The 22,666-nt window shown below is 34.2% G+C and overlaps 1 protein-coding gene across 1 annotated transcript in view; it reads right to left on the bottom strand.

Moving 5' to 3' along the window:
* The window catches only part of LOC149908615 (E3 ubiquitin-protein ligase RNF19B-like), a 101,230-nt gene that overhangs the window by 16,622 nt on the left and 61,942 nt on the right, over positions 1-22,666 (bottom strand). Inside the window, exon 3 of the mRNA XM_090102096.1 lies at positions 5,965-6,145. Within this exon, the coding sequence (XP_089958222.1) occupies positions 5,965-6,145 (181 nt within the window). The remainder of the gene's footprint in view (positions 1-5,964; positions 6,146-22,666) is intronic.

Below are 22,666 nucleotides of genomic sequence, written 5' to 3'. Positions count from 1 at the left end.
GTAATAAAATAAAAATGAAAATTAGATTATTTAATTGTAGAAATGTTCGATACATACTTATACTATGATGTGCGGTTATCTGCGGCTTTCTCTATGATAGTTATAGAAAAAACCGCAGATTTTGAGTTTTAATTTTGTTATTTAGAAATTCTACGAATAAAAATGAGACAAAAGATGTATTCTGATTATTTTTTTTTAATTTTGTAACTGCATTCGAATACATCTATACAGGGTGTAATCGTTAAGTGTGCACAGGCGATCTTTCCGTAAGTATTACAGATAACAAAAAACTTTAAACTGATATCGAAAGTACTTAACCTAATGAGTAAAATGGCCGTAATAAATTTTTAAAAATAAATCGAGAAATATCAAAAAAATTGTCTTTAAAACCTCCCATACATTAAGTATGAAATATGAATATCCCATATACATTTAATATGAAAGATTTTAGCTTTCTTTTTCTTTTTTTGGTTTTCTGCTTTAATTACTTCGCAATTTGAAGTGACATTTTCCACGTTTTTCCGGACATTTTCACGCATTTTCCGGATATTTTCCGGGAATTTTCCGGTCATTTTCTGGACATTTCCCAGGCATTTTCCAGGGATTTTCCAGGCATTTCGACGCATTTTCCGGACATTTTCACGCATTTTCCGGGTATTTTCCAGATATTTTCCAGACATTTTCCGGACATTTCCCTGCCTGTAAATGTCTGGAAAATCCCCGGGAAATGCTAGGAAAATCCCCGGAAAATGCCTGGGAAATTCCCGGAAAATAACCGGAAAATGCCTGGGAAATGTCTGGAAAATGTCTGGAAAATATCCGGAAAATGCGTGGAAATTTCCGGAAAATCCCTGGAAAATGCCTGGAAAATATCCGGAAAATGCGTGAAAATTTCCGGAAAATCCCTGGAAAGTGCCTGTAAAATATCCGGAAAATGCGTGAAAATGTCCGGAAAATGCTTGAAAATGTCCGGAAAATATCCGGAAAATGCGTGAAAATGTCCGGAAAATATCCGGAAAATGCGTGAAAATCCCTGGAAAATATCCGGAAAATGCGTGAAAATGTCCGGAAAATATCCGGAAAATGCGTGAAATGTCCGGAAAATATCCGCAATATGCGTGGAAATTTCCGGAAAATATCCGGAAAATGCGTGGAAATTTCCGGAAAATCCCTGGAAAATATCCGGAAAATGCGTGAAAATGTCCGGAAAATATCCGGAAAATGCGTGAAAATGTCCAGAAAATATCCGGAAAATGCGTGAAAATGTCCGGGAGGAGCGTGGAAAATGCCTGGAAAATCCCCTAAAAATGCCAGGGAAATGTCCGGAAATGTCTTGAAAACATCCCATGAAAATCCCCGGGAAATGCTCGGAAAATCCCCGGACAATGCCTGGGAAATTCCCGGAAAATTCCTGGGAAATGCTCGGAAAATGTTTGGAAAATATCCGGAAGATGCCTGGAAGATCCCCGGAAAATGCCTGAGAAATGTCCGGAAAATGTCTGGGAAATGCGTGGAAAATGCCTGGAAAATCTCCGGTAAATGCCACGGAAATGTCCGGAAAATGTCTGGAAACATCCGGAAAATCCCAGCGATATGCTCGGAAAATCTCCGGAAAATGCCTGGGAAAATCCCGGAAAATAACCGGAAAATGTCAGGGAAATTCCTGGAATATGCCTGGGTGATGCCTGGAAAATATCTGGAAAATATCCGGTAATGCGTGAAAATGTCCGAAAAAAGCGTGGTAAAATGCCCGGAAAATGCTCGGAAAATCCCCGGAAAGAGCGTGGAAAATGCCACTTCAAATTTGCGAAGTAATAAAAGCAGAAAACCAAAAAAGAAAAAGAAAGCTAAAATCTTTCATATTAAATGTATATTGGATATTCATATTTCATACTTAATGTATGGGAGGGTTTAAAGATAATTTTTTTTGATATTTCTCGATTTATTTTTAAAAATTTATTACGGTCATTTTACTCATTAGGTTAAGTACTTTCGATATCAGTTTAAAGTTTTTTGTTATCTGTAATACTTACGGAAAAATCGCCTGTGAATCACACTTACGATTACACCCTGTATATATAAAACTCAAAGGTGACTGATATAGTGATCTATCAACGCACAGCCCATAAACCACTGGCACTGGACGTATCGGGCTGAAATTTGGCATGCAGGTAGATGTTAGGACGTAGGCATCCGCTAAGAAAGGATTTCTCGAAATTCTTGCGGGAACGGGGAAAAACGGGGATGCACGTACAAAGTCGTGGGCGGAAGTTAGTTTATCAATATTTTTATACTAAATGAACCAAGATAGATCACTATGACGCCCTAGTAGTGTACTTACTTACCTATTTTTACAACATAAGAAAAGTTGATATTCTCATAAAGTTCTCATATGTAAACAATATATTGTACGCATTACGTAACAATAGTATCTAGGTAAAATATTTATAAAACATTGTAAAGTGTGTTAAAATAACTCAATGTTTATTATAAAAAAGGAGTGGGGGAAATACCGTATCGATCTTAAATACAACACAACCTTTACATGTGTGAAGATTAAATTTAAATTATTATAAGTATTATTTAATCTTACTATGCCAGCGAAATTTGACAAAATTTCTCTTTCCGTCTTTATTTGTATGAAAAACCTACTTACACCTTATGTATACAATCCCTACTAATATTATAAATGCGAAAGTAACTCTGTCTACAGCCTGTCTGTTACGCTTTACCTCTCAACTGATTTTGATGAAATTTGGCACAAACAATCTTTAGATCCTGAGAAAGAACATAGGCTTCCTTTTATTGCCAAATATGTACCACGATCGAAGCCGGGGCGGACCGCTAGCTCAAAATAAAACATCAATGTAACAAAATTCAGGACGAGCGTTTATTGTGTGATTCATTTAATCATTAATGGCAGAGTCAGGCCGATAGTTGAACGGCGCCGTTTAATAAAGTATCTAGGATATTAATTTAACGGCTGATTAAGTTACTTGTCTGCGAAAAACATATACTTTATTGAGCATGATATTAATTAAATCACGTTAACTATACGATTTACATTCAAACATTGTTTTTACTTTTTATCGTCTATCAAGCGTTTCATTTATTAGAATTTGCATAATGCAATTAATGGAAACGCTAATGAGTTTTTCACCATTGTGATTCAGTTTTTATTCTTAAAACAATAATGAGTAACAATCGAATAATAAACTCTGTATAGCCAGAAACAAGGACTTGTCTGTATTAATAACTAGCGGTCCGTCCCGGCTTCGCCCGTGGTACCTACACGTTTTTTTCATAAGAACCATCCTCGTACTTCAAGGAATAGATTCCGCAGCGAACGCTATGACAGAATTTTTATTAAGGAATTTTATACACCTTGGGTTACATTATTGCATTTTTGGTAAGGATCTCTATTTTTTTTGAAAATGCAATATAGCCTATGTTGCTCAGTGAAGATGCAGCTTTCTAATGGTGAAAGAATTTTTGAAATCGGTCCATTAGTTTATGCGTGAAAACCATACATACATACATACATAATTACAAACCTTTCCTCTTTATAATATGTATTAGTATAGATAGTATAGACAAGGACTTGTCTGTATTAATAACTTTTCCTAGTTTTAAGGTAACCAAAACACTAATAATATCAATAGATTAATTTATCACTTTTCTATACCTTTACATTTCACGTTATTTATGCCGTGAGAACAAATAAAGTGTGTTAAAACTTTAAAAAGCTCTATAAATACTAAACAGGCTAGAAATTTAAACATCGATAGGTCGATCATATCGATTCTATTTTACTTAAAATAAAGATGACAATTTTCAGAATCGATGATGTAGCACAATTACTACGACAACCGTTATTTTATTGAAGAGCGGAGCTACGTGTAAAAAAGTAACGTTACACACACATATAGTATTTGCTACTTCATTAGTTTTATACTAACATTTTCGGCTTATAGAAAGTATTTATGACTGTATTCGTTAATTTTAAATACACTTCACAAAAATAATCATCGTTACTAAGCACAAGGCGTAACAAAAAGATAGTCATTGAGCATCTTACACCAATTTAAATTCAAACTGATTGATACGTTATTGATTTCCAAATGAGCGTATACATAAAGAACATTGTTCTATTTACATACGCAGTCAGAATCAATATAATGTATTGTGATTTATTGCCAACGTTGAGGACACCCAGACAATCACGTATTCAGTGTAAATCGTATGATTTGAAAGAAGAAAGAAAGAAAGAATAATTTATTTTGCGAAAAGCCAACAACAGATATAATAAAAAGAATAAGAAATACAAAACAGAGAAAAAGACAAAAGTGTGGCAGACCTTTAGCAAAAAGGGGACCAAATCAGTATTAAGCTGTGCCTTCAACAGCACAGCACTGATTTTCAGTGGCCCCCATTGTTTGAAGTACAGCTACAGACCGAAGTACACAGGGATTTGCGACCGAAGTATTTGCGAGTTCGTATATTCGCGACGACTGTTTTACGACAACTATTTAAGTGGAGTTGTGATTCCGTAGTTCTTTTTCTCTGATAGAGTATAACAAAATTGGTAAAACGAATATATACTTGGTTGTACTTGTATACAGCATATATTCTGTTTTCAACTCACTCCATAACAAAGTCTCTTCCCGCTGTCTATTTGTGCCTATATGTACGCTTAGATCTACCAAACGGAACGTTTTTCTAATAGACAGGATAGTTCTTGAGAAAAGTTTTAGTAGAGATATAATTTCTTAAGATTTAAACAAAGCGGGCGAAGCCGCAGGTGGAAAACTAGTATAGCATAAAAGAAATTGGTTTTACTTAGCATAGACACTGTGGTATTTTTTACTGATAAAACAAAACGAATAAGTCGAACAGTCGTTGCATATTTTTGAATACAATAATTAATCACTGTTATATGTTATCAAATGAGTGCGTAACTTAATAAATGAGAACTTAGTAAATGAGTGCGTTGTATTTTTTTTCTTAGTGAACGGGGACGTTGCGGTAAATATCTAGTGACGACATACATACTTGCAAACCGGTTACTATTAAATATTAATGGAACGATAAATATATGTTAACCATTTAATTATCAATGTGATGAATATTTCTCTGTTACATTATTGCAAGACATACTTTATTAACGGGTGTGTTCCAATTTATTTGGCGAAGCTCAGGTTTTTTCTCTTTTATTTTCAAGAACCATTGTTCCTTCAGATACGATCTAGCAGATAAAAAATTCAGGATATTAAGCGAAAAAACCTTACAATGACAAATCCAAAAAGACAGCATCCGTATCATTACTATCAGGCACTTTCCCAATAACCGACATAAATATAAACCACCAGAGCTGAGCCACAAACAATACATTAAACATCGTCTCTTCATACATCATTTATCTGAATACTAAGTGTTCGGAACGGCATTACCCACAGCTGTCGCTCGGGGACGGGCCAAGTCTTGTACATGTAATATTACTAAAATGCTATTACAAAGTCGAACTAGCTAGCTAACAAAGGCATTATATCTAAAGGATTAACCATCTCATTACGTTCAACTACTTTAAGAATGATGTCTAATAAAACCTCCTTCAATATAATTAGCAGCTGCCTAAACCTATTCCACCGAGAGTAATGTTTAGTGTACAAGAAAATAATGCAGAACGAGCAAAGTGAATTATCTATCTCGGCAGGTGAGCGTTGAACTCAATTAATATTACGTTTAAGATTTTCTCTATAATATTTTAATAAATAACGCTGTATTTCTGCTTTCGCTCTCTGCAGTTTCATACTACACACCTAACACATTGCCGTATTAGTATTAAAGTCTCATATTTTGCTGCGCATATTTACTATCATTGCACAGAAATGATCATCTCTTTCCGTACTTCAAACGCAACATTCCACAACGTTCCAGAAGCTTCTAGAACATTTTAGAACTCACCAGACGGGTGCATGCTCTCGTGGCACACCGGGCAGTTGACCGGCACCCTCGCCTCGAAGATCTCTATCGCGAGGTACTGGCGCAGGCACGGCTCGCAGCACCGGTGCGTGCACCACGCCAGCCGGACCATGCTCGACGCGCTCATTGTGGAGAGGCATAGCGGACAGTCTAGGACTTCGCCCTGTGGACAAAAAAGAATAAAAACGTTAGTAAACTTGATTAGAGAACTGTAAAGGCTGATACATTGGGCTTCGGTTTACCAATGCTATAGCTAGAAAAGTTTTAAGAACTATACTACTATTATAGACATATCTTTTTGGGGCTTTATTCTGGTTTATTAGATTCTGTATTTGTGTAAGTAGTGCGAATAAATAGCAAGAATTCTCTAAACTATTAGACCCTTTCATATTATAATAATAAGTTTATCAAAAACTGACCCTGTTCGCGTCATGTAACAATGAATTTAGCCAACTTCTCGAAGCGATAAAGCGATTCCCGTGTCGTGGTTTTAATCACGGCTCCATATAAAGTTTGCAGTTTGAACTATGCCATACAAACAATTAATGAATCTAGTTAAATAAAAAATATTTTGTGTAACAGAACATTGGCTTAAACAATGTCAGTCGTTAGTAAATATTGAAAATTACAAATTAAAAAGTATATACTTTAGGACACAGGCTATTCACGGAGGTTCTGTTATTTTTGTACATGATAGTGTAAAATGTAAAGAACGAACTGACATTGTTAGTCTTTCTGTAGAACGGACCATTGAACTGTCCTGTGTGGAGCTGGAGCGTTATATTATTGTTTGCGTTTATAGACCCCCTTCCAGTGACTATAATATGTTTGAGACAGTCATGGAAGAAATATTAAAGCGTCTAAGCAGGAGTAAAAAAAAAGTTATAGTATGTGGTGATTTTAATATTGATTTACTTTTACAAACACAAACGGCTACACGAATTGTTAATTTGTTTCAGTCATTTAATCTATATAAACTTTTTAACGAACCCACACGAATTACACCTACTTCTGCAACTTGTATTGATAATATATACTGTGACTGCATCTGTTTAGAGAAAAATATTCTCAATACATTGACTTCGGATCACTGTGGCCAGAAAGTAGTTTTTGAATGGGATTGCATACCTACATTTAAAAGGATTAATGTTAGGCCTATAACTAAAAAAGGCATTAATAAATTTAGGAATAATATTAATAAAAACCTGCCCGTACTAAATGATCAATCCTATCCTAATAGTCCTTGTGAAATGTTTAAAAATCTTTTTAATTTAGTACATAAAGAATTTGAAAAAATATTTAAAGTTAAATCTTTAAATATTACCAAGGATTTACCATTTAGTAAATGGGCGACAGCTAGTATACATAGGTGCAGGAACATTCTTTATGAATTATATGGTATGAAGCAATATAATAAAGACCCATCTTTTCTTAGTTATGTTAGAAATTACTCAAAAATTTTTAAAAAAGTTTGTTTCACTGCAAAGCGTTTGTATATCAAAGAAAAAATACGCGACTCTGATAATAAAGTTAAAACAGTTTGGTCAATTATTAATGGTGAAATGGGTAAAAGCAAATCAAGTAATACCATAAAACTTGTAAATAATGACAGGGTTATTGACAAAAGTGCTGATGTTGCGCTTGCTTTTGAAGAATTCTTCAGTAGTGTCCCTGCTACTATTACTAATAGTTTAAATTCGTCTTCAGCACTTGCAGAAACCTTTTTGAGGGACCATGTTGCGGAGTGCAGTACATTATTTGAATTACGACACGTAACTGCTAATGATATTGTTACTGCCTTTAAGACGCTTAATCTTAAAAATACTTGTGATCTTTGGGGAATGTCCGTAAATTTAGTTAATAATATAATAGAAAATATTGCGAAAAATTTAGCTTCCATATTTAATAAGTGTTGTGACTATGGTACATTTCCTAATTTACTAAAGCTTAGTAAAGTTATACCTTTATTTAAGAAGGGCGATCAAGAAGACTGTAACAATTATAGACCTATCTCTATTTTACCAACATTAAGTAAGGTATTCGAGAAGTTAATATTAAACCAATTGAGTAGTCATTTTGCAAATAATAATTTACTGCACACCAAACAGTTTGGTTTCACAAAGGGGCGCTCAACCACAGATGCTGGAGTTGCACTTCTAACACATATATATAAGGCATGGGAAAACTCAAAAAATGCTCTAGGGATATTTTGTGACCTCTCCAAGGCATTTGACTGCGTTGAACATTGTACTTTGTTACGTAAACTTAATCACTATGGAATTAAAGGAAAAGCCCAGAACCTCATAGCGTCATACCTGCATGATAGGATACAGACTGTAGTTGTTAATGGAGAACGTTCTAGCGGTGCGTCAATTAACATTGGTGTTCCACAGGGGTCAATTTTAGGTCCCTTCTTGTTCTTGGTATATATCAATGATCTTCCCTATTATTTGCAGGATAGGTGTGAAATAGTTCTGTTTGCAGATGATACCTCATTAATTTTTAATGTGGATAGGCATGACCCAAATGTTGACGAAGTGAACAGTGCTCTTTTACACATATCTGAATGGTTTACTGCCAATAATTTATTATTAAATGCCAAAAAAACCACTTGTGTTGAATTTTTACTTCCTAATGTAAAAAAGTTGAACAGAGATATTACCTTGAACGGGGAGGTATTGCATCCTACTGAGTCTACTGTATTTCTAGGGTTAACATTGGACGAGAAACTACAGTGGGGAGCCCATGTCAACACCGCTGCAGGTAAGCTCAGTTCTGCTGCATATGCAGTCCGAAAAATAAGGCATCTCACCGATGAAGATACGGCCAGATTGGTTTATTTCAGCTACTTTCATAGCATTATGTCCTATGGAATTCTACTGTGGGGCAGGGCTGCAGATATAGAAACTATATTTATCTTACAGAAAAGAGCCATTCGCTCTATATATAATTTACGTGCTCGGGACTCACTAAGAGATCATTTTAAGAATACTGGTATCCTTACTGTACCATCACAGTATATATTTAATAATATTTTGCATGTACACAAAAGCTCTGACTTACACACAAGAGTAGGAGATAGACACGATTATGGCACAAGGAACAAGAATAGAATTGAAATGCCATTTTTCCGATTAGCTAAAGTTAAAAATTCATTTATGGGTCAAGGTATACGCTTATACAATAGAATTCCTCATAATATTAAAGAGTTTGGTAGTACTAAATTTAAAACTTACATAAAAAATGTACTAGTTCAGAGAGCGTACTACAGTATTCAGGAATATATGGACGATAAAGACCCATGGAGGGTTGTCGCGTAAAAACCACAGGACAGTTCTTTGGCATATTATGTAGTTAGGTAGATATAAGTTACATATTATGTAAATTTATTGACATTATTTAAAAGAGCAACTATGGAGTTTCTTGCCGATTCTTCTCCATAGATACTGCTTTCCGAATCGGTGGTAAATGTTAAAATATTATGTAATGACGATTCGAAAGTGCTACTAAATAGTAGTCTAATTGAATAAATGAATGTTTGAGTTTGAGTTTGAGTTTGAGTTGAACATCAGACATGGGCTTTAAAATGCAGCATGTTATTTGATTTTCAGTGTGACGAAAGCAATTTGTTGCATTTAATAAGTGAGATGAGATACATTTAGAGGAACAAAGATGAAAATAATTTGGAAAATCCAAAAGTGCACGCCTCATAATTTTTTTTTAATAAATATTTATTAATTATTATTTTTGTTTATTTAATAACAATTAAACCACATCGAATCAGACCCTGAAAAATGAAAGGGTTCTATTCCTGAGCATACTCAAGCGTAAGAGAAAAAAAAAGACTCGATTAGTAAAGTATTTCGGTCGCTATCGTGTTAACAAGAAAAAGGATCCGCACATACAGACACACGGACGTCCAAGACAGAACTTTTTTAAACTGTTTTTTAACTAGTTTAAATAACAAAAATGACATCAAAAATATCATGAACGTTAAAAATAGTGTTTTTTCTTAATATGTGTGTGTATGTATTATCTTACAAGTGCAATGTATGATACATAAAGACATTTTAAGTTTGAAAAATCAGATGTTTTGCGCGAAGTGACAGTAGTACCCACCTCAACGCTTCGCTTATGAGGCGTGCAATATATATTTCAGCCAAATCAGTTTTATTAAATTGAAATACTTTTATTTTAATGTTTAGTTTACACGATCTATTGCTAGCCAACATTTTAACAAGCGCACACTATTTATAATGATAGCACTTGTAATAGTCTTCTACGCTTTACAGTATTCGTTACTTGATAAGTTCTTCTTCGATGTTTCAATTAATTTTTCTGTAAATTCTTAGTTCTTTATATTGTAGCTCAGTATTTTTTTTAGAATTTACTACTTATCTATCTTTAACGTTTTTCTAACTACTATCTAGACTTCACGCAAAAGTAAATACAAAACAAAAAAGTAAGTCAAATACAAGTGAAAGGAAGCCTACTCATTATCATTTGAAACTTCAACGACTTAACCGCAACAGAAGCGACACAACTACATCATTATATCCCTTATTCGAGAGCTCTATAATCCGTAGACTACTACGTAAGGGAAATCAGTGTATCCTAAGTCCTAACCATAGTACTATTAATTTAATTATTCTGTGCCCTATTAAATTACCACATAAGTACATAAAAGTCGCTTTGTCACTAGACCTCGCTAAGGGTGCTTTTCCGTCAGAGATGTGCGAGGATGCGTAGCGAGGGATGTGTTTGTAAAGAACCAATCATACCGCTGTATTTAGCGTTTGAAGCGATACTACACATCCCTCGCACATTAATTGTGGAAAAGCACCCTTATACTCGTTATCTAAGCGTTCGCCGAGAATAACATAATCCATTTACCGCTCCACATCCAGTCAGACGTGTCAAATGCATTTATCGATACGAAATACGATTTCATCGGAAATAAAACAAAGATGTGACGTTACGCTGCTAATTAGTTTAATAATTGTACATGCAAACGTTCTGCGAAATGAAACGGTTCGATTATATTGAAATTTATACGAATCAGTATGCGATTGTTACGAGCGAATGGAGATATTCGTTTTACGGGGAAATTATGATTTATGTTTCTATAATTAGAATAATTGAAGCAATAGCTGTTAATGATTTGGAAGTTGGAACAGTTTGTTTTCGATCAATGATCACACTATCATTTATTTCAATTTATCGCTCAATTATTTGTTTGCCAACGTTGTTGTACTGTATAAAATTGGAAAAGTAATTAGCAGTTCTTATAAAATTACTATTGCACAAGAGAACATTCAAGTTTTGTCTTAAGTGGCTCATTTCGTATGACCATAATAATCGACTGTCATTCTCTATTTAACGTAATACTTTATGCAATCAGATGGAAACTTTCTAATAGCTGATTCATTACGAATTCCACTACAATATGAGCTTAAGCATTCGGCTTGTATTTAATCTCAGTGTTTTCTAATTACACTCTCTTTATTTATAGAGGCGACCTTTATAATCCTTTCATTACAGAGGTCCTAACTAATCCTATCAATGTTTAATTACTTTTGTTCTACGCGATTAAATGTAACTTTCCAAGCTATTGGGAAACATCTAAGTAAACATAACCAGTGAATAAATATAATTCTGAAAGTCTAGAATCTGTTTTACGCCTCAAAGATTTCACAGGAAGTAGGAACCAGTGAGTGCTTTCAGAGGTACCGGACTGTTCGTTCATACTTTATTGTTTATAGGATAACATGTTTGTGGTCGTAAATATTATCTTCTTTAGTTCTAGTACAGATTTCTTTTACATGCGACATTTATTACTTTAGAAGAGAACTTAGGTAGGTACGTACTAACGCACGTAATTGTAACAATGAAGATAATCTTAATTTAAGTATGTACAATTTAGGAAGATGAAATTCTTGTAAATATACCTTCTAACCTCCCCTTTACAAAGTTGCTTAAATAACTCAGGCCCTGGAATCACAGACAATAGAAAATCTATTGTGTCGTGGACTGATCTGGCCGTTCGGGGCTCAATGGGTTAGCGCGAATAAAACCTACATTCCCAAACCACTATACATTCGGCCTTTACCTACAAGCGTTCAGCCAATTATATTTACCCATCACCTGGCACCCACAGCTCGGATCGCCCGCCAATACCACGTTACTCTTGAACTTCAAGCACATGGCAGCAGACAGGTGCAAATTATTCTGTATCCGATCCTAACTAATTATAGAAATAGCATGATAAATCGATGTTATGATAGGCAATGCCCATTTTCACGCTCGTTTATATTAATATGCTGTCGCATTCCGTTATATATTTAGTAATACAGTATAGATTTGTAGGAACAAAAACAGAAACATTTATTATATTTTCAAAAGATACAGGTGTGCATTGAACACAACTCACGATTTTTTTAATCTAGTCACAAAAAAGATACAAAAATTTATCAAACCAATGTCATCGAACTTATCTAAACTCCATATTACTCATGAAGGAAATTCGTCGAACTGAAACATTCGATTCCAATTTCCAATACAACCCTTGCACCGTTAAATATCCTTTTAAGAGAGCACTATATTAAACAGTAAAACGATACAAAAACAACAAATTAAAGCAAAGCGAACATTTTATTTTAACTTGTAAAATTCATACAATCGTGCTACATAGTATAAAACAAAGTCGCTGTCGCTGTCTGTGTATACGTATGCTACGTGTGCTTAAAACTTTAATACTACTCAGCGGATTTTTATGCGTTTTAAAGTGAAACTTCTTTATACGCGTTGAGTTGGCGTTCAGAGTTAAATTTCAGGGACGCGTCATGACAATACCGTCCCATCATGGAGTAAGGCGATTTTGGTATCTTTGAATCTTGCCAAAGAAATTTCACTTCAGACACGTGTGCTCGGCACACACGCTTTTTTTGTTTATAGATAGAGTAGTTTCTATTTGTTATGTTGTACCGGGCGAAGTCGCGGGCGGAAAGCTAGTTCAATATAAAATAGTCAGCCGATACACGAGCAACAAAATAGAGCAAATCGTTCCGCTGCACTTCCCCGGGGGCACGGATCCGATATTAATGACGTCACACTGTTTGACGTCAGCCCGATGGAAATTGCTAGTATGCTAAGCCCCTGCAATAAGGAATATGCATGTCAGAGGCGTTTTTACGCGTTCCCTGTGACGTCATCGGCGAAGAGGATAATTCTTAATATCGAGCAGTAATAGACTATAGAACAAGAGTTTTTTTATACATACTATATGTATATTAATAGTAAAAATTTGGCTACATAGTGGGCTGTCGTATTCCACCTGTTACAGTCGTACCAAATTGACATGTTCACAAACTTTCCTACGACAATTTACGAAAAAAAAGAACACCTTAGGTATACAAAAAAGTTAACAAAAACTGGAAGACAACATATTTTGCTATCGATTAAATACCATTTCATTTACATACAATACTAATTAGGCATAAATTATTGTACAAATGTAACCCGTAACAATTATATAATAAGCAAAGACCTTTTCAAATGAGTCACTTATACAGAAGCTAAACTAAAGCCACCTGACATAATATTTACATATCATTTTCTTTGTTAAGCCATCTACGTCTATTGCAAAGTTTTGAGGAAAGAATTGGTTTAGATTAAACCTCTTATAACTGTTGAGTGCTTCATAGTTCATACATCCTTTCAACTCATATGATGATAGTCAAGACTTAATTCCCCCTACACCCCTTCGGCCTTTGGACTATTGAAAACAATTAGGTACTCCGAAGGTCAGTTAGGTACCTACTGTGTTTTAAAATATGTACTATCAACTATGTAGTTTACGAAATTGACAAGTTCTTGTAAAAATCATTCTAACAATCGCGTGTTGGTAAAATTTGTTTTGATTACCTTCGAGCACTAGCTAACTTTTCCCATTTTTTATATTTTATTTAAAAATCTACCATTGCCTACCAATAACCAGCTTAATTATAGAATCAGGACAGAGAAAATACATTCTATTTATCGAATTCCATTGCCCCATTATCTAAGTACGAATACCAACTAAATACTACGCAATTAAAAAGAAAAACAGCAATGAATAGTGAATACCATTACGAGGAAAAGAAAACCGTTAAATAATTAACATTCTTTTTTTCAATTGTATCAGACTTTTACCCTAATTATTATTAAGCTATTGCATAGCTTCTATCGCGGGCCTTGAGCGCGGGGACCGAATCCAGAAATTGCGTAACGAAAAACCTCACGCTCCCCACTCCGACGGGCGCGGAGGTGTGGCTTGAAGGCATAGCATGCAATAGCTTTACCGCGGCAGTCCCCGAGTCACCCGAGTGCCACACGTCTTTTTTTTAATAGGTCAAGATTTATAGTATACATACAAGAGTAATTATTGTTCGAATTACTTTGTAGTTATACAATAATCAACAATTACGCAAGAATTAGCATACCTTTGACTGTGCATACATAATATGGATTATGGAAAGTAGCTCATATCAATTATTATATTTCACTGTCTAATTCATGAATATTCATATTATGGATATTACGTTTCTATTGCCTTGAGTAATATTTGTTTAAATCTTATCTTATATATAAAATTCTCGTGTCACAATGTTAGTCTGCATACTCCTCCGAAACGGGTGGACCGATTCTCATGAAATTTTCTGTGCATATCGGGTAAGTCTGAGAATCGGCCAACATCTATTTTTCATAGATATGTACCACGGGCGAAGCCGGGGCGGACCGCTAGTATAATATAAAATTCTCGTGTCACAATGTTAGTCTGCATACTCCTCCGAAACGGGTGGACCGATTCTCATGAAATTTTCTGTGCATATCGGGTAAGTCTGAGAATCGGCCAACATCTATTTTTCATATGTACCACGGGCGAAGCCGGGGCGGGCCGCTAGTAAAAACATAAAAATGTTTAAACTAGCTTTTACATTCGACTCCAAAATAACAATCGATCTTCGTAAAATTCAAATAATTTTATCTGTTCTTGTGTGAAAGAGCAGCCAAATTTTGCGTACAAATTTTTGGATTTGTAAAAAAAAATAAGTATATAAAAAATATTATTTAACAATTTAAAAACTTACCTCTTGCTTGTAATTGTAACAAATGATTTGCGATCGTTTCCCGAACCTTGTTATAAGGTTCGACGGCGCAAGCGCTGTTCTAGGCATTTTAAATTAAAACTTTGAAAACTATAAAACCTTAACTCCACTGCTACTATTTCAATTAAAAAATAACACACCAATAAGGATTAAAGACTAGTCACTCAACTAAATGCTTAAAAATTAAAAAAAAAAGCAAATAATTTGTATGCACGGTTCCACTACGCAACTACGCAATACAATAAACAATGTTTACATTATTAAATTGTATTTATATTTATGGAATTCACTGGAGTCTATTATCTAATGAGATACGATTTACGATATCGATAGCGGACAATAATATCGAAAAAAAAAATACTTTTCACAAACATACACAATTAATGATAAGTAATAATTAAATACTACCTTAATCACTAAATCGATTTTGTTTACGGATACATTATATCGATATTCGAGGTTATTACTAGTCTGTATTTCAGAATAACAAACAATTATCCAGGAATATGCAGTGAGTACTGATAATAATCGATTTTGTTTTGTTTGTTTCTTTTTTTGTTTCGTTATACCTGCCGTCTTGTAAACGGTTTCCTTCAATGCTTCTTAAACGCAATTTTTATAACTCGAAGACTTGTGATATCACATTACACTGAATTCTTGAACTCTAATTGTTAATTTTAGTTTTTGGTATCTAGATATATTATGATTTTATTTACATAATTATTCTACTTTCAGGTTCAGAAATATAATCTTATAATTATTTGTATGCTTAACTTAACTATGGATGTCAAATAGGCTGCGTTAAAGATATAGCAATAAACTTTGCATAAAAAAATTCTAATTAAAATCAAAACAATAAATTAGCCTATTAATAACTTTAGACGATAATGCAGACTTAATTTAAAATCCATCAAAATAATCTCCAGAACAGATCACATTTGTGCATTGACCGATAATTCACTATCATGTTTTGGTATATGTTATTGTAACGTACCCAACGTCCCCAACGTTGCAATTAATTTATATTACGTGATATTATTATGATCTTTGACATTTTAACCCTAATGGGAATGTATTAGATACCCCTTAAACTTGTGAGTTTTTTTTTATAGTTTGTCTTATCAGCATCATAGTAAAGTTATATTAAGTACTAGCGGTCCGCCCCGGCTTCGCCCGTGGTACATAATATTTCCGTTTTCTCTACATAAGAACCATCCTCGTACTTCAAGGAATATAATAAAAAAAGAATTATCGAAATCGGTTCATCCGTTCTCGAGTTATGCGCTTACCAACACATTTTGCGATTCATTTTTATATATAAGAATAAGAAGATGTAAGCTTGGTTGTTCACAGCTGGAGCAGTTTCAAAACAAATTTACAAATACACAAAAATTTGCGCGTTTATATTAACTATATACTTCTAACAAATGAGATTCCACATACGGTTGTATGGATAAAGTCAAAATAAAGTATACAGTATTACATATTCCACTTTATTGGACCTGTTTATTTTCGACGTCTTACAAAATTCTTACATTTTATATTATATTTATTTCAAGCCTTTTCTTTGCAATGCGGTTATGTTGTCATGTATTATTTAAAGGCTTATCGAGATTTAAAACACAAAAATAAAGCCTAGTCAGTAGGTAGTCACTCAATTAAATGCTTAAAGAAAAAACCGGCCAAGTGCGAGTCGGGCTCGCGCACAAAGGGTTCCGTAGCAGCAAATATAATAAATTACAGTTAAATCAACCTATCTCAAAAACTATAAGAGATACTTTGATCAAACCAAAAATCGTTGAAAGAGTTAATTAGCATGCATCACCTCTATTTTTTTTAGAATTTTATACCCCGTAGTTATAAAAATAGAGGGGGGGGGACATACTTTTTACGACTTTGAGAGCTGATATCTCAAAAACCGTTCACTTTAAGAAAAATGTTTTTTAGAAAACTTTATATCATTTTAAAAGACCTTTCCATTGATACCCCACACGGGTATGTACATCGAAAAAAAAAATTTCATCCCTCAGTTACATGTATGGGGGGCCCCACCCCCAATTCTTTTTTTTACTATTTAGTGTCATATTTTTGTAGCGGTTCATACAACACATATTCCCATCAAATTTCATCACTGTAGTACTTATAGTTTCCGAGTAAATCGGCTGTGACAGACGGACAGACGGACAGACGGACAGACGGACATGACGAAACTATAAGGGTTCCGTTTTTGCCATTTTGGCTACGGAACCCTAAAAAAAAAGAAAATTATTATCAGAGATTAATTAATTATTTGTTGATAATATTTATTTGTTTGTGAAATAAATGTACCTTATGAAATGGTAGAAGATAATATCATTTCGCAACAGATCGAAGTAAGCTTATAATTTCGATTAACGCCAACCAGAATGACGGAAGTTTTAAAACCTTTTTCTTTGTTGCTTTATTTTATTGTACAGTATGTAAGTACACTGATCATTATCTATTAGTACAATAGTTTTATAAATAATACCTATTCATAAATTTTTATAACAAACTTAACTATAACAACACGAGGATTTTCTCAAAACATAAAAAGTTATCTTATAAAGGCGAAAGTTTGTAAGGATGTATGGATGTATGGATGTTTGTTACTCTTTCACGTAAAAACTACTGAACCGATTACAATGAAATTTAGCACACATATAGAGGGTAACTTGGATTAACACATAGGATAGGTTTTATCCCGGAAATCCCACGGGAACGGGAACTATGCGGGTTTTCCTTTGAAAACGCGGGCGAAGCCGCGGGCGGAAATCTAGTAAAATTATAATATTACAGCTTACTATGTAGTTATGTAGCTACTTAGATAAGCCACGCACTGCTTTTAAAAGGAATATTATTTTTCCCATTTATCATTGATCATTGCCTGTGGCTTGTAGCGTAATGCTAACTGAAATATATTTATTCGGTTCTAACAAGCAGTTCCTGAGATAAGTACCTATATTGAAACAAAAAAAAATAATATAAGACAAACTTATATAGCTCCACTACAATAATAACTAATGAACAATTAAGAAAATCATGTACCATAAGTCACAGCACACAGTAACCCGTGATTAATTACATAATACGTAATTAAAGAGGGCATTTAATTAATTTGAATAATGTATGCACGTCCATTGTACTTGTAAATGGTTCAATAGCAAGGTGAAGGTATTTATTTGGAGGTTACAATCTACGTGTAGTAATTACCGTGTACACATTGCAATGGATCGTATGAAAATTGTTACGTGACTGATTATTGCTTCGTTTAGTTAGTCAAATCAAATCTTCTTATATATAAAAATGAATCGCAAAATGTGTTGGTAAGCGCATAACTCGAGAACGGCTGAACCGATTTCGATAATTCTTTTTTTATTATATTCCTTGAAGTACGAGGATGGTTTTTATGTAGAGAAAACGTAAATATTATGTACCACGGGCGAAGCCGGGGCGGACCGCTAGTATATGCTAATTCTATCTTTGTTAACTTACAAGTGAGTATTAATAGGCAGTAGGTCATTTGCTAGTATTTTGGAGAGCTCCGTGTATCTTTAAGATACATTGTTAATTTCGTATGACAATGTATGTACCTACATGTTTTATTATCTACAGAAGCGCGAGCACGAAAATTATAGTTCACTTCTACGTAAGTACATACAATTTTTTGAAGATGCTCCTGATAACGATACGAATACTTTAACGATAGTTTTCGTGCCTCAGGAGTCAGTGTATGTTTATTCACAGGAGAGAGTCACAAGAATAAATAATTTGGAAAATCCAAAAGTGCACGCCTCATAATTTTTTTTTAATAAATATTTATTAATTATTATTTTTGTTTATTTAATAACAATTAAACCACATCGAATCAGACCCTGAAAAATGAAAGGGTTCTATTCCTGAGCATACTCAAGCGTAAGAGAAAAAAAAAAGACTCGATTAGTAAAGTATTTCGGTCGCTATCGTGTTAACAAGAAAAAGGATCCGCACATACAGACACACGGACGTCCAAGACAGAACTCTTTTAAACTGTTTTTTAACTAGTTTAAATAACAAAAATGACATCAAAAATATCGTGAACGTTAAAAATAGTGTTTTTTCTTAATATGTGTGTGTATGTATTATCTTACAAGTGCAATGTATGATACATAAAGACATTTTAAGTTTGAAAAATCAGATGTTTTGCGCGAAGTGACAGTAGTACCCACCTCAACGCTTCGCTTATGAGGCGTGCAAAAGTTCGACCATGTAAGGTTGCTAGGTTCGACCACCTGGCAATCCGAATATGCATACAATTCTAAATTGTATTTATTATATTCACCTCATTAACCATAACTTGAACTGTATTATTAACCAGAGCAAATAAAAAATCAATATAGTTTACATTTGAATACGACCAACCCCTGTACCATGATATCCTCAAGCAGTATTATTTCTAGTGTGGAAAAATAACAGCACTATACATATAATATACTAGCTATGCCCCGCGGTTTCACCCCATTACTCCCCTCCTGTTGAGTGTGATGATATATAGCCTATAGCCTTTCTCGATAAATGGGCTATCTAACACCGAAAGAATTTTTCAAATCGGACCGGTTCTTCCTGAGATTAGCGCGTTCAAACAAACTCTTCAGCTTTATAATATTATTAGTATAGATAGGTCGTCGAGCTCGAGCGCCATCACTTTTCCACACTGCTATAAGACAACATGCTAACCCCTTTAGCTCTGGTAGTAACTATTAATACACGTAAGATTTCACAATCCCCCAGACAGCCCCTGAAAACAATTATGAAACGACTATTATGATATAACAGTTTACGCGCCATAAAGCGAGCGAAAGGTATTGCTCTTACGAAACACGGTTAAAGGTAATCCGGTTCGGTACGTGTGTACTAGTGTACAGTAAGGGTTGCCACACGCACTTTATAATAAAGTATTGTACGTTATTTCAGGTAATTGTACTGAAATTACCATTTAACCCATTGAGTCCCAAGCGGCCCGATCGGTCCCAGACACAATAGATTTCCTATTGTGTCTGTGGTTCCGGGGCCGGAGTTATTAATTTATGAAAACAGTAAAGTACGTAAATACTTACTAAATTATGCATGAAACATAATAACATTCTTTTTAAATATACTTAATAACAAATAAAAATAAATAGTGCTTTATAACCGCTATATCTACCTACCCGCACTTTGCCAGCGTTGTGGATTATGTCCTATACCCTCATAGGAGGCTCGTGTCCCAGCAGTAGGAACATAATATATGGGCTGATGATGATACTATATATTCTCTTGTTTTCCTATCATCACCTTTAATTGCCAAACAATGTGGCAACCCTGTGTACAGTATACAACTCACATTATATGCCGTTGCTTCAGCTGCAGCGTTGCGAAACGGCGCGAGGCGATTAATCGTTTATATTGCATATGCTCAAATGTCACACGGATTATAATTGCTGGTGAGAAGTAACGATGTCCAATGTCTCGTTGAATTGGGTTTGCATTTATCGATTTAGCAATCAATTCGGCAGAAATAATAATAATGCATGCAGCATAATGCTGTTGTCGGAAACAAGAATCATAGAGCTAAAGATCGTTTCTTGGCTGAAGAAAGCACATTTATTTAAAAATCTTAGTGGCATAATAGATAGTATTTCAGCATAGGGATGTTCAAAATCAATAAATTAATCTACACGAAATTGCATAACGTGTTAATTTACAAAACCACAGAGCACGTAAAAAAAGTATAAAAGCCCTAAAATGCCCGATATTCCTGAAAAATGTGTCCAAAACATTTGTCCAGGGCGTACCGAGCGTAGAATTTATAGGTAGTGCATATTTGTCCAATCGAAGCCCGCCAATATTTTAGATACAATTTTGGCCGCGACCCAAATAGCAATGACCTATTGAAAGGTCTGTTTAGAATAATTGTAAATGGCTCAAAGCGAATACTACCTACTACCTAGGTATATTAAATTATGTCATGGATTTTATCGCATCAGATAAACGATTAGAAACGTTTCAACTCTATTAAAAGATTTATCACTATCGAAATTGTGAATTCCAAAATGAATAATTCTAAGGTATATAAATATGTAGATACTTCCTTGTAGGCTTTCTAATATTATTGCATACCTATTCCAATTTCCAACTGAATTAATAAATTATTTTTTTGTGTCCATCTATTTTAATATGACATAATAAAAGATAGTCCATTAGATAAAAAGTTCTAGAGTGCGTGAGTTAGTAACGTAAGATGTTTCTTCGGAAACATGTCAAGAGTCCGTAGGTAATAAACATACTAAAACCCCGGGCCACTAGGAGGAGCCCCGGAGTGGGGGGAGGGGGGAAATGGGTCCATTTTTTTCATTTTTCGCTTAAATCTCAAAAACGGTACATGTTAGAGAAAAACTTTCAAGGAAAAGTTGAAAGGCCATAAAATTATCTACAAGTTGTACCTGAATCATTTTTTCCTATATCCTACCGTTTCTGAGTTATACGCAGTAAAACATGATTTTGGCTCAAACAATTTCCACATCAATCGATCAAAAAATATTTCTTTCTTCCAAAAAACTCAAAAGTGCAACTTGTGACCGGTACTGATAGATTGCTCTTAATTAGATCTATAATTGGTAAAATAAACACATTCCTCCATGGAAGCCTTTAGGAGGAATCGATTGTCAAAATATTATATTATGGTAGTTTGAGTTACTGATCTTGATCTTTTTATTTTTTTCTTCCAAAAAACTCATAAGTGCAACTTGTGACCGGTACAGATAGATTGCTCATAATTGGGTCTATCATTGATAAAAATACCAGATTCCAACACGGAGGCGTTTACGGGGAATTGAATTTTATTAGGGTAGTTACGATACTTGAACTTTTTATTTTTTTTCTTAAAAAAAAACTCAAAAGTGCAACTTGTGACCGATATTGATAGATTGCTCTTAATTAGGTCTATAATTAGTAAAATAAACACATTCCTCCATGGAAGCCTTTAGGAGGAATCGATTTTCAAAATACTATATTAGGGTAGTTTGAGTTACTGAACTTGATCTTTTTATTTTTTTCTTCCAAAAAACTCAAAAGTGCAACTTGTGACTGGTACTGTTAGATTGCTCTTAATTAGGTCTATAATTGGTAAAATAAACACATTCCTCCATGGAAGCCTTTAGGAGGAATCGATTGTCAAAATACTATATTAGGGTAGTTTGAGTTACTGAACTTGATCTTTTTATTTTTTTCTTCCAAAAAACTCAAAAGTGCAACTTGTGACCGGTACAGATAGATTGCTCATAATTAGGTCTATCATTGATAAAAATACTAGATTCCACCATGGAGGCGTTTACGGGGAATTGAATTTTATTAGGGTAGATACGATACTTGAACTTTTTATTTTTTTTCTTCCAAAAAAACTCAAAAGTGCAACTTGTGACCGGTACCGATAGATTGCTCATAATTAGGTCTATCATTGATAAAAAAACCAGATTCCACCATGGGGGCCTTTAGGAGGTATT

The sequence above is a fragment of the Colias eurytheme genome, chromosome 5, assembly GCF_061535395.1.
Source record: "Colias eurytheme isolate Ceu_HAF_F1 chromosome 5, ilColEury1 Martin Lab GWU primary, whole genome shotgun sequence".
In the NCBI taxonomy this organism is placed as follows: Eukaryota; Metazoa; Arthropoda; class Insecta; order Lepidoptera; family Pieridae; genus Colias; species Colias eurytheme.
The sequence above is the reverse complement of the archived record's forward strand: the minus strand, read 5'-3'. Positions and strand labels throughout refer to the sequence as shown.